This window comes from Larus michahellis, chromosome 4 (assembly GCF_964199755.1).
Source record: "Larus michahellis chromosome 4, bLarMic1.1, whole genome shotgun sequence".
In the NCBI taxonomy this organism is placed as follows: domain Eukaryota; kingdom Metazoa; phylum Chordata; class Aves; order Charadriiformes; family Laridae; genus Larus; species Larus michahellis.
Window position 1 is genome coordinate 30,936,504 of NC_133899.1, and position 17,746 is coordinate 30,954,249.

Consider the following 17,746-nt stretch of genomic DNA (forward strand, 5'->3'; position numbering starts at 1 on the left):
ACAAGAAGGACACAGACCTGTTGGAGCAGGTCCAGAGGAGGGCCACGAAGATGATCCAAGGGCTGGAGCACCTCTCCTATGAAGACAGGCTGAGAGAGCTGGGGTTGTTCAGCCTGGAGAAGAGAAGGCTCCTCCAGGGAGACCTTATAGCAGCCTTCCAGTACCTGAAGGGGGCCTACAAGAAAGCTGGGGAGGGGCTGTTTGCAAGGCCATGTAGTGATAGGACGAGGGGCAATGGCTTTAAACTAGAGCAGGGTAGGTTTAGATTAGACATTAGGAAGAAGTTCTTTACAATGAGGGTGGTGAGACACTGGAACAGGTAGCCCAGAGAGGTGGTGGAGGCCCCATCCCTGGAGACATTCAAGGCCAGGCTTGATGAGGCTCTGAGCAATCTGATCTAGTTAAAGATGTCCCTGCTTACTGCAGGGGAGTTGTACTAGATGACCTTTAAAGGCCCCTTCGAACCCAACACATTCTATGATTCCTTCCCTGGATGAAAATTGAGTTCTTTGATTAAGGAACTAATAACCAACAGAGTCCCAAAGCACTGGATGTTAACGTTATGGCAAGCTCAAAGTGCTCTACTGAAACTGATTCATTATGCGTCACAAAACCTGTATCTATGTATTTTGGAATGATTGATTAGATTTGACTGATGAATGAATCAATTTTTTAAGCATAACAAATATCATGTTTTTGAAATGCAACTATGAGTGTTATAGCCCCAATTTTATTTTCAAGGAACACAGGAACTGGCATACAAGAGATGAGAACATGGGGCTCTTATTTTCACTGCTACATATTTTCACACACTTATTAATTATTACAGGCTTTATGGGGTGTCCAAAAAAAAAAAGTACCACTCATCAGTGACAGTGAAAATTTCATTTGTTAGTGATACTCTTTTCCCCACAAATCAAACCACCTAAATTGGGAGGAAGGACAAAGATTGGCAGGAAGGGTTATCCCCCTTATTTTATTGTACAGAAACCATGGCATGCATCTATTAACAAAATGCATAAGGTTAGTTGTTAGTAAGTTTATGGTGAAATGAATGAATCCCGGGGAATTTTTAGGAATCCTCATGTTCTGCCTGAAGTACAAGACCCATCACTTAATCTGAAACACATGGGCCCAGTTCTGGATAACCGCGAATACCTAGGCACATTGCCTGGTGCTGGCAGATGCTCACCGCTGGCAGCAGAACACTTTAAAAGGGAGGAATGCAAATATAACTCCCCATTGTGAGAGCGGGCCCGCAGCTGCTCCTCAAGAAGCACCTACACAGCCACCCCTCGTCCGCCCTGGATCTGCCTGGCAAAGCGCGTTCCCTCCATCCACCCCGGCCAGGCCTCAGGGGCTCGGCGCTGCACCCACAGCCGCCAGCGCCTGCCCGGGCCGCGGGAGGCGCTTCAGTTAACGGCCGTACCCGCCCCAAAGGGGAAGCGAGGGCCCAGCGGGCCGGAGCTCCCCGTCTGGCCTTCGGTGTCTCTAAGTCTCTGGGTCCCGCCCCGGTGAGGGGTCTGGCCTCGTTAACGGGACTCCCTCCCGTCACGGTCCCGCTCGGAGCGCTGGAGGCCAAGCGTGGTTGGCGGTCGTTTATTCGGGGGAGGGAAAAGGGAAGCCCCGAAGCGCAGGGGGTCGCGGGTGACCCCCGAGCCCCGCCGGGGCCACCCATCAGACCCACCACGACCCCGATGGGCGCAGATCCGGGGCGGGCACTGAGGGAGGGGCCGCGCCGGAGGGGCGGGGAGCGGCAGGCGAAGTCTCGCGAGAGCGGGCGGGGGCGGCCGCCGCCGCGCTCTTCCCCCTGCCGGTCCCGGTGAACGAGGCCTGCGCCGAGGCCGGGCAGCGCCGGCTGGGCGGTGGTAGCGGCGCAGGGCCGGCCAGGGCCCGGCCCGGGCCGGGGCGCCGGACAAGATGCCGGGCGGACGGGTGTGCGCCGCCTGCGGCTGCTCGGAGATCGAGGTGGACGCGGCGCGGGGGGACGCGGTGTGCACGGGCTGCGGCTCGGTGCTGGAGGACAACATCATCGTCTCCGAGGTGCAGTTCGTGGAGAACAGCGGCGGCGGCTCCTCTGCCGTGGGACAGTTCGTGTCGCTGGACGGTGAGCGCCGGTGGGGCGGGGCGGAGCGCACGTGCGCCGGGCTGGGCTGGGCCGGGCCGGGTCGGGTCGGGTCGGGTCGGGGGGGGTGTGGTGTGGCGTGGCGCGGCGCGGGGCCGGGGGAGCGGAGCCGGGGAACAGTGTGTGGGGAGTGGGGCAGGGGGACTGTGTGGGGGAGAGGGTGCTGGGGGGGGGCAGTGTGTGGGGGAGAGGGTGCTGGGGGGTGGACAGTGTGTGGGGGAGAGGGTGCTGGGGGGGGGCAGTGTGTGGGGGAGAGGGTGCTGGGGGGGGGCAGTGTGTGGGGGAGAGGGTGCTGGGGGCACAGGGGACAGTGCGTGGGGAGAGGGGCAGGGGGGACAGTACGTGAGGGGAGGGTGCTGGGGGGCAGTGCATGAGGGAGAGGATGCTGGAGGCAACAGTGCGTGAGGGAGAGGATGCTGGAGGCAACAGTGCGTGAGGGAGAGGATGCTGGAGGGAACAGTGTGTGAGGGAGGGTGCTGTGGAGACAAGGTGCAATGTATGGAGAGAGGATGTTGGGCGGACAGCACAGGGGGGTGAGGGTGCTGTAAGGGGTATGGAGGACTGGGACAGTGCAGGGGGGGGAGGGTGCTGTGGGCAGTGTGGGGTCAGGGACAGCGCAAGGGGGTGAGGGTGCTGTAAGGGGTATGGAGGACCAGGACAGCGCAGGGGGTTAGGGTGCTGTGCCGGAGGGTGGGGTTAGGGGGATGACGTGTGGCCAGCGGGTATTGGGGGGTGAGGACAATGTATAGGGAAAAGGGTGCTGTGCAAAGCAGGGACAGAGTCAGTGCATGGGGGACAGGGTGCTGTGCAAAGGGATGTGGGGGTCAGAGTGCCTGGAAGAGTGTTGTGCAAAGGAGGGACAGGGATGGTGTGTGGGGGAGCTGCACAAAGTGGAAATGGGAGGCAGTGGCTGGGGAGGGAGGACAGCATGCTGTGCAAGGTGAGACAGAATTGGGGTGGGGGAGAGGCTGGGATGAATGGGGCAAAAGAGCTGTGCAAGGTGGGAGAGATGCTCTGTGTGTGACGGGAGTAAGTGTGTGGGGGACTGAGCTATGTTTGGTGTGGGTGCATGAGAGGAAGTTTGGGGGTCTGTGTGGAAGCGCTGGGGGCACGGGGAATGGAAAAGTATATGATATTATTTGGGGTAGAGGACAGGAGAGTTGGGTGCTTGATGGGTAGAGGGAGTACGTAGAGGCATGGAGGCGGTGCGTTGGAGGAGAAAGAGGCTGGAAGTGAAGGGTCAACAGTCTCTTGTAAGTAAATGGGTTGGGGTCTTTGTGTGAATTGCCTGGAGGATAAGGCCTGTGTGCCTGGAAAAGGGACACATGAAGAAGACATGGTGTTTGGAGTGGGAGAGAAGGAAAACGAGCATGGGGAATGTGTATAAGGAGAAAGAAACTTACGCAAGAGGCATGGGAAGGAGCTTAGCAATGATACAAGGGGGACTGATGGATTATATGGCTGTGGGGAAGAAAAAGGAGTTGTCGTGGAGGGGACAGCGCTGCGTATTGGAGTTTGGGAGTTTACTGTAGATTAGGATTTGTCTGATGCTGTTCCTGTCTTCCAACTCAGAGTGCTGGCGTTACTTTTTTTTTTTTTAATAGCTTATGAACAGCTCTTATATCTTTCACTTTTTCCTCTAGTGATGCCCTTACACTTTTAAGGGCTGGCACTGCTTTTTTCCCTCCCACCCAAAATTATGTGGGACAGATGGCATGCAAGCTAGAGTTCATTTTGGGATGCCTTTATCCTACGAAAAAAGATATCTAAAGGAAAAGAGAGAACTGTACCATACTGAGGCTTTTTCTTCTTCTGGATGAGTTGCACAGTACTTTTCCAAAGTTCCTTTAAGGGACCCTTTCCCTTTTGTGCAAGTCCCGAGATGCTGCTGTTGGCTAGTCTTTAGTTAGTGCATTGGATAGCGCATTAATTCTTTGATCTTGTATAGCTAGCTAGTTATTTGTCATATGTTCTTCTGAAAAAATAATTCTAGCACCCGTGAAGACAGATAAGCACTGTGAGGATAGGTGGGTGTGTAAAAGTGGAAATGCAATTGGAGCATATTCTAGTATGCTTATGGTGGCTTTATCGGGCTGGCACAAGGTGTGGCTGCAGGGGCTTCGCTGTGTGTTCACACTGTGATCTCCTAGCAAGTCCCCACGTGTGTTAATGTATGTATTTTAGTGAAACGTTTTTTGTGGAAACAGTAGAACAGGACTTACAAAACCATGCTGTTTGTAGATTTGCTGAGTTACTGCAAGGATGGGTGGGGGCTCTATTTCACATAGTAAATACTTTAAGGAAATTTGGATATGGGTGATTTATGCTGGTGTAATTCTTTATGTTCCAAAACAGTTGTGTCTGCTGTGAATATTTTATTTGCTTGACTTAAACTGAGTGATACGAACTAATCTGAAAAGAGGTATTTGAGCTGCAATAACGGTGTCTTCACGTTGTATGCTTGTATGACACTGATTAAAGTCCTTGGGAAAGGGGAGAAAGGTCCTTCCCTGTGTAACCATGACAGCATTTATATCTTTTGAGTGTTGTGATGGCTGGAGAATTTCCAATGGAATATATATTTCTTTTAAGTCAGAAAACATGTACTTGCTGAAAGCAACGTTTTCTGGTAACCTATAGCTTTCAGTGATTCTTCTGATTAAGTAAGCAGGTCTTCATCAAAGTGACCTGGTTTTAACACCTTTTTCTGTCGTCTTTGTCAGCCTGGTAGGTCTGTGGCTCTGAGGGATCCCCTGTTTATGAAATGCCTTGGGCTGAGGCTCCTCAGACTGTAGTCTGGTGTTCACGGGCAGCTCAAATGTGTGGAGCGTTTGCAGTGTCAGAGGTTCCTGGGCTACTGTTTTTGAGACCATGGCTCTTGGTCAGTGGGGGTGGGTGACTTAGCGTTGTCTGGGTTTTGCAAGGTGTGAGGGCTGTCAGGTTCTCTGTTGCAGAGCTGGGAGTTGAATGGGGTTTTTGGTGTCTACAGAGTTCAGAGCTCCTGATTGTGCAACAAGATTCCCTGCACCCTTCTAGGATCCACGAGGACTTCTATTTGTGTGCTGATATATGTTGAATGGTTATAGATGCCTTTGTTCATAATTTATTTTCATTTTCATCATGAAGACGCAAAATGGAATAGAAAGCACTGAGGTACTGTTACTGACTTTTTTGGTACCCCTAGCAAAACTTTTTATTTTACCAAGCTTCCTGTTAAGGGTTCAGAATCTTGCATTTGTCTGCTGAAGGAGGAAGAGAGTCCTGCACTTCTCTATATGAATACAAGGTGGTCTGTCTAGATCTTGCCAAGTCCTTGCTAATAAGCCCAGCAGCCTCACTCTAAAACATGGGAAATCCCTTCTTTTGTTCTCTCAGTGTTGGAAGAAGGTGCGAGATCACAGTTACATTTTCCCAGGCAGCATTTACATTCAGCTGTCAATGTGCCTAGTGTAGAAAGCCAAAGACTCAACAGTGATGCCTTTCACAGAGAAGTTTGGTATAGCTGGTGTTTTGCAATGCAGGTGTGTGAGTCTGTTTCCTTCCATTGTTTTGACAGTTTTAGCATCTGAGCAGTGGTGTGCTGAGAAAGTAGGAAAGGCTTGTGCCTGAGAGATTTTGCTTTGCTACTGCATGAAGGTTTGGGGAAATGCAGGCAAAAGGGTAGAAGCAGTGAAGGACAAAATAGGTGGTTGTACAGGTAAATATGAGGGAAGAATGTTTTTTGGCAAAGTGGCATGCCTTGCAGATCTTTTGGAGCTTTCTAGAGAAGCAAGTGGACAAAGCAGATGGTTGGATTTGCAAAGGGAGGTCAACAAGATCCTTCACCATAAGCTTTTAAAGAATCTGAGCTGTCATGGATAAGGGGAAGCCCTCGCAGAGCAGAGTAACTAATCAAATGATAAGAAACGTAGACTAGAAATAAATAGTAAGTCTCCTGAAATAGTGTCAGTGAAGTTCCATAGATTCTGGGCTCATGATCTGGAAAACAGGTGAATGGTGAGTTAATGAGGTTTGCTGGCAACACTAAATTATTGGGGTAGTAAAGACTATAGAAGGACCTGTTGCTCTTAGTAGCTGGGTAGTAAGATAGCAGATGGGATCAAGAGTTGCAGTGAGAGTTAGTATTGTTCCTTTCTTCCACGTGTGGGATGGTAGCGTCTGGGCTGGCTACTGTAACTTGGAAAGGAAGTCCCTAGGTGTTAATGGATATCTCTGTAAAAACATTCAGCTCAATGTTAATTTGCAGTACAAAAATCCAGAGCGTCGAGGGGAATGTTAGAAGTTAGCAGGAAAAGAATATGATGGCATATGTGTACGCTGTTACATATCTGCAGCACTATCTCCAACTTAAATACTGTGTGCAGTTCTGGTGTGTTTCTCTCTTTTCTTCACTCCCCTCAAGAAAACCTGTAATAGAACTAGAAAAGATGCAGAGAGGAAGATGGTGTGATTAAGAGGAGCGCTTCTTGAAAAGCTTCTCAGTTAGAATGACTGAATAGACTCAGCCTCTTCAGACTGGGAAAGAGGTGATTGAATGGGGATGTAGTAGATGTCTGTAAATACAGTAGAATAACATGTCAAGGATGAGCGATTGTTCAGTATCACATAATGCAAAAACTATGGAGAGCTAAGAAATCTAGCAGCTAGCTTAAATGTAACAAGTAGGAGGTTCAGAAACATTAGGAGGTTTTTTTGTGTTTTTCTTTTTCTTTCAGAAAAAACATGTAATTACATTGTGAATCTTAAGTTGTGGATGTTAAAAAAATTATCAGGCAAACAGAATAAAAATGTGTCATGGCCATTAAAGCAAAGATACTATTTCTGACTCAGGAAATCCTTGAGCCATAGATCTCTAGACTCTGTGAGATTATATGAGGGAAGTATTGTGATAAGCTTTCCTCCTGTGTTTTGTGTTCACTCGTAGACATGTATATGAATGGACTTTACTGTTCAGAGGTGTAGGATACTGGACTAGATAGTCCTATGATCTGACTTGGCATAGCTGTTCTTTTGAGTCTTCAGAGGAAGATCATGTTCTTTGAGCTCTACAAAGATGCTTTCGAGGGTTTTGACCATTCTTTCAAAACTGGTCCAAGAATTGGGGGACTATGGTTTTGCAGCATAAAGTGTACGTGTCCCTAAGTTTAATATTGGGTTTTTTTCAGCTTGTGTTTTGGAAAGTGGTGAGCACAAAACTCCTGACTTTGACAGTTCTCTCTGAAAATGCTTAACTAATAGGTAATTCTTCTGATCTCCTTGTGAGAAGTAGGTAGTAGAGATATTTACAATTGTAAGAGTCTGTGATTAGTGGCCAGCCCAGCCCAAACCACAACAGGTGTCCAGAAATCTAGACTGCAAGGCAAAAATTTATTTAGACTAAGGTTGATGAAGTTGCATATGCAGTACTTTGTAATAGGGACCATGAAATCTTTGCTGATGGTAGTTAGAACATATAAAAGGAGATAATACCATGCTTGTATAAATAAGCAAAGAGGGAGCTAGGCCATACTAGTCCTGATGAGATGCTCTTTGGAGTTGGGCATGACCTGTCTATCTTAGCGTAACACCACCAGTGCTTTTCATTGCCATGGTCTTGATGGAAATGAAGGATTTGATTGCAAGTTAGCCTGATCCCGCAATTCTTTTTAATGCTGTCTGTCTCAGGGTGTGGGAAGTCATCTCTTCCTGTGAGGTACCTGTCACTTGCCAGGTTATGAGCTGGTAGTTTCTTTCACTAGCAAGGGAATACCCTCTTGGTGCTCTAGAAGAGGGATACTGTGTATCTTTCTATTGATCATCTGAGAGGAAGTCCTCACAAAGCACAAGCTAGTGAAAGCTTTGATAGGCCCCGTACTGGTCCATTTAGTTATAATTCTTAATTCTGTTGCAAGTGGTCACAGTCAGGTAAGAGTCCCGCCTTAACACTTAACCCTGGCCACGTTATAAATCTTGAGGCTTGTGAAGGCCATGTGTTGAAATTGAGTTTCTGAACTTGACTGATTTGACCCTGGATAAATCAGATACTAGTGGAAAAGAGTTGACATGCACATTTGAGCTCCAAGGAACTCTGTTAATCGCACAGAAAATGTTTGAGGCATGTGCTTTTCTTATCTGGGTCTAGTTTTGTAGAATAGCTATCCACCTTATGATTGATAGCCAGTTCAGTCTGTCTCAAACTAGCCAAAAGAGGTTGTTCTCTGTGGCTTCTTGTCAAATTTGGCGAGGATGTGAATTAAAATTCCTCATTCTGCTGATTGGAATGAATGCCTCTTGCCTTTTTTTTTTTTTTTTTTTTTTCTCCATACCTAAGCTCTTAGCAGACTCCTACTGGTCATAACATTTGAACGCATCCCAGCATGAAGTACAGCAATACAGGGTACAGGAGTGAGCTACGTTTCTCCCGCTCCATTATACTGTAATTGCATCCTGGAAAATGGAGCTCCACCGAACCCTTCACCAGTCTGCACTGGGTTTATGGCAGCTGCTTTTGCAGAAAGGCAAGTTACGAGTTGTGCGCTGCGACTGAAGGCGGTGAATTCTCTGATCACTCTTTCACTGTGTCTGGGTGGGAGTCCCCTGTCTTGTTGTTGGGAGAAACTGTTTTTACAAGTATTCTCCCTGAGGCTGACAGGAGAAAGACCAAGTATGAAGCTGAAGAGAGTGAGGGGAGGAAAGCTGAACGTGGAGCAAACACTGATAGTTCAGATCTCTCTTCAGGTTTTTGTTTAAAGAAGCTGAGAAAGTGGAAGACTAGAGCTTCTGACGCTAATCAAAGGAGAAGAAAACAGTCCCACCTGAGAAAGCTGATGTGCAGGCAGTGCAGCAGCAAGCTGGAAGACGTAACTGAGAAAATACAGCACAAGAAAAGGGCACTGCAAGGCGTACAGAGGTTGTGATCCTGGAACACATTGTGTCTGGGGAAGGTCAGCTGCTTTTGTTCCAGAAATCACCTTTAAATGCTCGTTAGTGAATTAAGAAAAATAGCATCTGACAAGCTGCTTGGGTGCAAACCATAAGGCAGTCTGGAAACCTGCCCTTTAGAAGTGTTGGGGATCTCTGTGTGTGTGTGGTGCGATGGCAGGAGAGCTGCCTGCTTCACCAGGCACTGCTGGCCTTTGCTGTCCCTGACCACCTTCTCCCTGGGGCTCCCCTCACCCTGCCCAGGGCCCAAGACCCCATGTCAGACCCCTGGGGACGTCAGCCCCTGCCCCAGTTATGCTGCAGTAGGGCCGGTCTCCAGCTCTCCACAGCCCTGCCCAGCCATGGGCCCTGCCAAGCATCCTGCTTGTCCTCAGGCTGTCCCTGTGGACCTGCCCAGCCATTCCTAGCTGTGTGTGACCCTGGTTCCCTTTGCTGGGCCTGATCCTGACCCCCATGTGCAGGCTGACATTCCGCCTGGCCTCAGCTCATCCCTGGATCCACAGAGGTGCCTGAAGCTCCAGGCTGGGGCTGCCCTTGGTCTGCTACAGAGTTTAGGGTCACATCTCTAGTAAAAATTTAAATCAGAATTATTTTTCAGGAGCTTTTAGCTAGCTATTACTTAGCACAGGTCTTCCCCAACCAGCTACCTGTTTTTACAAAACTGACAGAAGCCTCATCATTTTGAGGCCTCTGTCTTCCTCTCAGGTTTGTCTGAAAGTGGGCAGAGGGAGGAGAGTGGCAGCGTTTTCCCTGGGGAAAACAGGGTAGAAAATGAAGGTTAGCATAATGAAATGCAGCCTCTGTAGTCTGAAGCAACAGAACTGTGGGATGGAGAAGACAAGTTGGTGGAGCTAGGGGTGCTTATCAGCTTCAGATAAGACTTACAGGATACGACTTCATAGGAGGGTTATGGAGTGATTGTGGGCTGGCCACCGAAGTGGGATTGTTGCCCCGCGGGACTTACCCTGCCTTTGGGATCTGAGGTGAATGAACATCACCAGTGTGTCTCCGTGAGACTGAACAGTGTGACTGTCTTGAAACAGGTTTACTGTTTTATCTTTGATTACTTGGAGTCTCTATGTGTTTTGGGGACTTTTGATTGAAAATTCTTTAAATACTAGGTTGGCATTTGTTATTTGTCATTTAAATTAATGGTTGTGAATTAAATTCTTTTAAGTTACTATTGCTTAGTGACTAAGCCAGGAGGTTTTAGGATGGTGACAACTATACAGTCATAGAAATGGGAGGCTGCAAGGGGCATTAGTTCAACTTCAGCACCTAGTCAGGATCTCGTAGAGCTCCTGACTTTTGTACAGCATACGTACATTAAGAGCCTCCATCTATAAATGTACATGAGTTTGCAAGATAGTAAATCGAGGCTGATGGGAAGAATGTTACTTGTGGAAAGTTATCTGCTTGGTTTTGCTCAAAGGGAGAAGTGAAAGCTGTGAACTAGTAGCCCTGAATGCACCAGCAAGTGTTTGTTAAAAGTTTTAGTGTAGGAGGCTCCACAGCACTTAAAAGGAGACTGTTTCAAATGTTAGAATATCAAGGAAAAGTTTCTTCCTCCTAATACAAATTTTTTGTTGCAAGCAAATTGTAAGCAACTTACTACAGTTGCACTGCCGTAAATGCTGAACATGTACTCTTACTGTGCAGTGTCCCTTAATAAATTTAGCGTAGCTTACTGTTCACTAAAGTTGTGGTATGCTCAATTGTTCAGGTGTGCCTACAGAAGCTTACTGAAAGGTTTTGTGTATGCTATTTTATCCTTAAAAACTTCATGATGGTTTTCTGTCTAGGAGCGTGAGCTGCACTGACAAGCGCAGAACGTGTCTGGTATTTGTCTTGATCAAAATATTTCAGTCTTCTGGGGTTTGTGGAAATGGAAAGTTATGGTCATCAAACTGGGAAGAAGAGAGGGACCAGATATGGGGAGGAAAAAGCATTCATAAAATTTCAGCTAAGGTTATACCCATTCTTCTTCTATGTCTTTTTTCCTCTAGAAGTTTTTAAGATGGACAATTTCTGTCATAGTAAGTGCTAGTGAGACAGTTGATAAAGAGGATGAACTCTGTATTTTTATCAGATTCTGTGGTTTTGTCCAGTCAGTTATTAGTATAATAAAGGATTCGTCTGTATTTTTCAGTGCAAGGAATAGTGGGCTTTTGTTTTTAATTGGTAGTTGTTAATTTGTTTCCATGTAGGATATATTGATAGACCAAATCCTGACATAGAATATTTCTTATAGTGCAGCCTCAAACAGGCCTGAATTGGCTTCTGCCAGTAATACACACACTAAACTTGAAATGAAAATACTGGCTACGGAGAAGTGAAAATAATGTTAATATTATCAACATTCATCTCACTTGTGGTGCAGATTTCTAGAGATGACACTAATACATAGTTAACTTTAAATTATGTAGAGTGGTCATGATGTAATTTGCAACACAGAAGAAAGTATAGACGTACTGGATTTACAGACCTTTTGGGGAAATCCTGAAAAGTATTTACCTGTTTCACTTTGTGCTTGGTTTTCTCATTACAAAACTAATTCATAATCATGTTGTGTTGTGAAGGAAGAAGGGAAACTTGCATCTACTTCACACAAAAAATAATTACCCACTATACATTTTAGTGAGGTGAACTGAATCAATTTTTGCTTCTCTTCTGAAATCCTCCAGGTGGCAACCTTGCATCAGAGTTAAGTGTATGGTGTTTTTTTTCTGGCATTGCGTCTTCTATATGCTGTCCTTGTGATGGCAGCAAATGCTTGCTTGAAGTGCTGCAGCACATACTGCTGTCAGTTGTGAAAATGCTGAATTGTGCACGTAACTTGGACACAGACTGGTTCCGTGGACTTGTGCAGCCCTAAACTTGGGCGTGGTGGACCCAATGCTATATTTGTCTCTTCGGTTGGTAGTTATGAAAATAAGTCCATAGATAGCTAGTTACGATGCAGTAGATTTAAAGTTTGTCTATGTTAGTTTAATCAGCAGTAGCATTTCATCAGGCTGTGGTGTGTGCAGATCTGTTAACTTGCCTGTAAAAATGACTTGGAAAAGAATTATTTCAGCTACAGACTTCAGTAGTTTTGTGCATTCAGAAGACTTTAGTCACATCATTTTACTTTTGTAGACCTGAGTTGTAATGGGACACTGAATTACTCTCCTCTTGAGTAGGAGCTTATTAATTTTTTTTATATTAGATTATCTAGTCTACCCTGATTATGAAATGGTTGGTGTGATGACGTCTGTGCTCTTTACCAGACCTAGATTTTATGCTGGGTCTGTAAAAAAAAAAAAATGAAGGTTTTTCTCCTACCTTGTGCTGGAGAAAGAAAGGACTTCTGTTTTTTTCAGTTTTAATTTTACAGGGAAGGATTTTGGTAGGACTAGTCCTATTGGATAGCAATACACTTCAGTTCAAGTTGCAAGCAGCTTCATTCCCTGTCTTCACTTGCTCATTTATGTAGAGGAAACACAATCCATAACACTAGGACTGAAGCTGTTTCTTCTCTGGGTGTTGAATCTGAAACTCAGCATGTCGCCAGCTCTCAGAAAAATGCACTTTAAGCTGCAGATGCCTGAGTGGCTGCTCTTTGCCTCCTCTGTATGAAGGGATGTGATAAGTGCTGTTCCTGCTATCTGTCATCTTTTTGTTGCTCTTCAAGGTTACTACAGACTTCAAGCTTTGCTTGCTGCTTTTACTGCTTTAGGAACACTTTTGTAGAGAAGCTACAAAGGATGTGACTTCCTTTGTTAGTGAGTCTGTGGAGCAAAACAGAAATGGCTGAGGTGCCTGGATCTGACCCTGCATACGGCAGCCGTACCCGAGACGGTGCTGCACGGAGCAGGCACGGGGACGGGTGCTTGAGGGACAGTCACTGTAGTTCAGCTCTTGAGTAATGTGGGGTTATGGGCTGGGTCTGGACCTGCATAAGCTTTGACCAAATGTCATCAAGTTTCCAAGTATATGATCTCTTGCATGTTCGCTTCTCTTCTTTTAGTGTCTTGTGGCACTGTAGTCCACTAAGAGGACCACAAAAAAACTGAGTAGCTGTGCTTTTGAGCTGCTTAACAAATCTCTCCACACCTTCTGTTGTCCAAAATGTGGTGGCTTTGGCAGTCTTAGGTTGGTGGTTGGACTCAATGATCTTCAATGTCCCTTCCAACCTAGACGATACTATGAAAAAACTTCACCTAAGTGTCCAAAGCTAACTTGAATAGGAGAAGAGGCTTGAGTTGAGCAAAGCTGAGGATCTGAGTTAGTTTCTAAAAATGATTGGTAGATGATAACGTACCTCGGGAGGCGCCACCTCACGAAGGAGGGTGTTTGAGTTGGCTTAGGGAAATGTTAGTGTTAATGTTGAATATTTGGCAGGCAGTACTTGCAGACACCAAATACTTCTCAGATATATTTTTGTATGTCTTGAAAGCTGAATGTGGAAATGCAAAAGCCTGTTTAATTCACTTTTGAAGTTGTAGAGGGAAAAATGGAAAAGGTCAAGAAATGTAAAAAATTTCAGTTAAGCTGGGATGTTAATTTGGTTGTGCCTACAGATTGGTATTCCTCTCCTTTGTACTTTTTTAATGACTAGCTTTGTAGGGATTTTTGTCTTTAAATGAATTTGATTTCACTGTTCTCTTTTTTTTTTTCCAAGTTTATCATTTTATTATCCAGCTGAACAGTTGCATTAATGAGTTTGCTTTGCATTCTGCTTGTAAAGATTAAAGCTGATGGTGAGACTTCATAGTCAATGGCAACATTAGTTTGCAGTTCTGAGAGCGTAAGTGCTCAGCAGACTAGTTTTCTATCAGTTTTCAAACCCAAATACCAATTAGAGATGTAAAGTCTTTATGGTTTACTCCCTGAGAAATGGGCACATCAATTCTGATAGCAGAATTTGTCTCCCAGATAGCTCTGCCAGTATCTGCTGCAGACTCCATAGCTTGGAAAGAAATGACTTTGATGTACAATGTTAATCTTAACGTCTAATGAAAAAGAATCTTAAAGAACAAAACCGCTGAAGTCTCAGCTTACTTGTATTTTGTTTGTATTCTTTCAGGATTTTAGGTTCTGAGTAAGTTAAATTATTTTGTTAATAGTATTGTTTATCACCACTCTGAGATTGTTTTTGCGTAAGCTTTTGCGTAGCAACAGGGAAACCTGTGAAAGAATAATGTAGCTGTTTTGAAAATGATAGTCCAATAGAGTTCAGTGGTTTTTGTCTATTCTAAGACAGCGAGGACTGAAAAGTGTTCTGGAGTCTCTGTGCACAGGAGGAGGCGATTGCTTTGATGGTGCCGTTGATGCAAGTGCAGGATGATCTTGCTACCTCCAGCCTGCCCTGCTGTTTGTTCCTGCTCTTGCCCTGCAGTCTGTGGCCTCCTCCACTGTACTGATGCTTGAGTCTGTGCTCTCCTGCCGCAAATGAGAGAAGTGAGGTAGCCTGCGGTAAAGCAAACCTTAAAACAACAACAACAACAAAAAAAAGAGGGTTGGAGGCAGAATTTCTGAAGTTAGATTTGCTACTGAAGAAAAGGAACATAAAACTACTGTAACTGCTGATTTATTTTTTTTTTTTAATTTTTTTTTTTGGCCAGGCAAACCATTCTTATTAAATGTCCACCAAAAATGTTATGTATGTTAGGGTAGTTTGGTAACCTCTCTCTGTTTTGCCTCATCGGTTTGTTTTGGAGCATTTGTGGAAATACGAGACTGTACCTATAAGAAGGCAAGGAGACATTGCTGTCTATAATAGTCTGAAGCAAATACAGAGTTGGGAGGGTTACCTCTATGTCCAGTGAGAAGGTCACTATTGAATATTTTTCATTTCTAATTAGGATGTTGAATTGAAGTACTTAAGCTGTGGGGCATTTACGTGAGAGCTTCTGATTATTGTTTGTTGAAAGGATCTGTTAATGAAGTGAAGGTGAAGTTGGTTTCTGTTGTGGATAGCACTGGAAACCGAATTCAAAGGTTGCACGGAAAATTAAGCTTTGAAGGCTTATAGGCAATAATTCTACAGCAATGTTAGCTTTTCTGTTGTTGGGTTTTTTTGGTGTGTGGTTTTTGTTTTTTTTTTTTCCTCAACACAGATCTATGTTAAATGCGGCTGAGAGGAGACTAGCTAAGAAAGTCTAGTAGAGTGAACAATTTAGGTCACAGTTTCTCATCACTTCTACCTGCCACGGAAGTATCTTATTCAGGTGTGTAGGAGAAATGTCATGAACTTCTTTCAGCTTCACTCCTCAGTGTGTGTCTATCCCAAAGCCATTCTAGTTTGTTCTAGAGAACTGGTGTAATATGGGAAAACATAACTACAAGAACTTGAGGAAAAACTGTAGGCGTCATAGGGAACAAGAAGACTTTTTTCCCTAGTCTGAAGAGCAGACTACTTGAATTAAGTAGAAGTCCAATTACTAACAAATTACTTGTTTTCAATACTGTGCAATTTAGCTTTTTGGTCTCACTTGCTGTTAAGCTGATAGCTTCAGATATCCTGCTTTAGGTAGCCTGATTGGTTTTTAAAAAAACTTCCTGCTTTACTGGGAGACTATTTTTGTCCTTTGTACTTTAATTCCCTGTTCTGCAAGATTGGTTTGCATGAGTAGTTCCATTGACTCCCAGCGGACTCTGCATTCAGGCTCCTCAGCATTGGCACGGATGCATAAACCAGCCTCTAGTTTATGCTAATTTACAACTCAGACTTATTTTAGTTTCCAACTTTTCAGGGTGTAAACATAGCAGTTCCAGACTTGCAGTTTTTGTAGCCTAAGTGTCACTGTGTGTGCCTAATGTTAAACTGAAGTTATTTTAAAGTAAATGTTATGTCTGTAGTAGCCAACACAGCATTGAATGCTAAACATGTTTTATGTTCTGTAGTGCCAGTAATTAGCTATTAAAATCCTGGATTGAATATTCTCTAGACAAAAAATATTAACTAAGCAATAGTTTCATCATTTACTTTGAGAAATATTTTACAATATTGATTTTCATGTTCTGCCTAAGATGGGGTTGAGACATTTTTGTACTTTCTTTGGAGCTGAGATTGGGAGGGTTTATGGAGCCATGTAATTCTTATGGTATCCCAAGGAAGAAATAAATTGCACAGGATTTGCACTCGATGTCTTAAGCCCTTCAAGCACTTCTGTTGCCCTTCTTAATGTAATTTGGCATGTTGTAAGTTATACTGAATATAGTGGCACAATAGGTCGTCTTTTAGTATTTTAATTCAGTTATTGCATTTGACATGTCTGTCTGTTTTGTTGGTTTTTTTTCCCCTAATAGGTGCAGGCAAAACACCGACTTTAGGAGGAGGATTCCATGCCAATCTGGGAAAGGAGTCACGAGCACAAACTCTACAGAATGGTACTTGAGAGCTTTACTCTTGTTGATATGACTTTTTTTAATAAATATTGTTGATCACAATTAATTTTTATTTTTGAATGTGACCTCAAAACCTTGGCAGGCCACTTGTTAGTCAGTAGACAAGTCTGCCTAGTGCTGATTTTACATTGTGCTCTCATTTGATTGTTATACCTGATTTATGAGGTCAGGTAGCTGGCTGACAAAGGATAATGGCACCTGACAATACTATTGTAGTTTAAAAGGGCTTTTTCAAGGTTGACATGCCCATTCCACCTTTTTATTATCTGTTAATCTACTGTGGCTTTTTATTTTATCAGTTTTCAGGGTTCTTGAAATGCTTTATGCATGTTTATTTTTAAGTATAATTGTTCCATTGCTTTTCATTTTGTGCAGTATGAGTGTGAGATAATGCATGTATTTATGCACACTTCATAGTAATCATGTGCTTAATATGTGACTATTGAACAGAGATGGGAAAAATGGAAAAAAGATTTTAGTGTCCAGAGAATATTTAAATAAATACTCATATTACATGCTATACATTTTAATTGAAATCTATGTAATCGACACTCTTTAAGGAGAGTGAATAAAACCAGCTTTTATGTCAGAAACAGAATGGTCTTCCAATTTCAATTGCTGTTACTCATAACAATGGACAGGAGTTGTAATTTTTTGGCTAATTAATACTCTTGTCTCATGACTCTTGGAGATGACAGCTGATAGGCTGTCATATCAAAGACTCAGAAGCTGACATGTAATTAACAAAGGGATGTAGATGGGTTTTATTCATATGGTGCACGCTTTGGGGAGTTATTTTAGATAAAGGTATTTTCCTAAATTAAAGTCTTATACTTGCAACTCAAACACAGAAAATCTTGACTGATATTATGCCTGCATAGGTATATGAAGGGTAAGATTGATCTGGTATTATATCTGCATATGTATAGAAAGGTTAAGATTGATCTGTATTATTGAAATATATCCAGATTGCTTTACTCAGCATTATTGAGCTGATTTATATACAGAATGTTTTATTCAGCTGTTTGTACTGAACAGTATTGAGCCCTGCTTGTTTGGCAGAGTAAAGCTCGTACTGTAAGTGAGCTCGTTTCAGTGTCAAGTCCAAAGTTACTATCTTACAAGTTTTAAAAATTTCTGTATAAAGTGTAGCCTGTATAAGCAGTGGAATAAAACCCCTAGAATACCTTTTATAGTTAGGGAAGTTTGTCTTTGGATGAATGTGCTTTAATCAAAACTGTAATTTTGCACAGGCGTTTTAAAAATTGGCTTGTTGTGCATAAGAACTGCCCAGTTCCTTGTCTTTAA

The 17,746-nt window shown here is 44.0% G+C and overlaps 1 protein-coding gene across 3 annotated transcripts in view; it reads left to right on the forward strand.

Moving 5' to 3' along the window:
* The first annotated feature begins 1,711 nt into the window (after nt 1-1,711).
* The window catches only part of BRF1 (BRF1 general transcription factor IIIB subunit), a 179,263-nt gene continuing 163,228 nt past the window's right edge, over nt 1,712-17,746 (forward strand). The window contains exons 1-2 of one of the 3 annotated variants that reach the window (XM_074583780.1): nt 1,712-2,107; nt 16,340-16,420. In XM_074583780.1, the coding sequence (XP_074439881.1) occupies nt 1,921-2,107; nt 16,340-16,420 (268 nt within the window). In that variant the 5' untranslated portion in view covers nt 1,712-1,920. Of the gene's footprint in view, nt 2,108-14,476; nt 15,259-16,339; nt 16,421-17,746 lie in introns of those variants that run through there. The other 2 variants (XM_074583779.1, XM_074583781.1) reach the window with 2 other exon arrangements.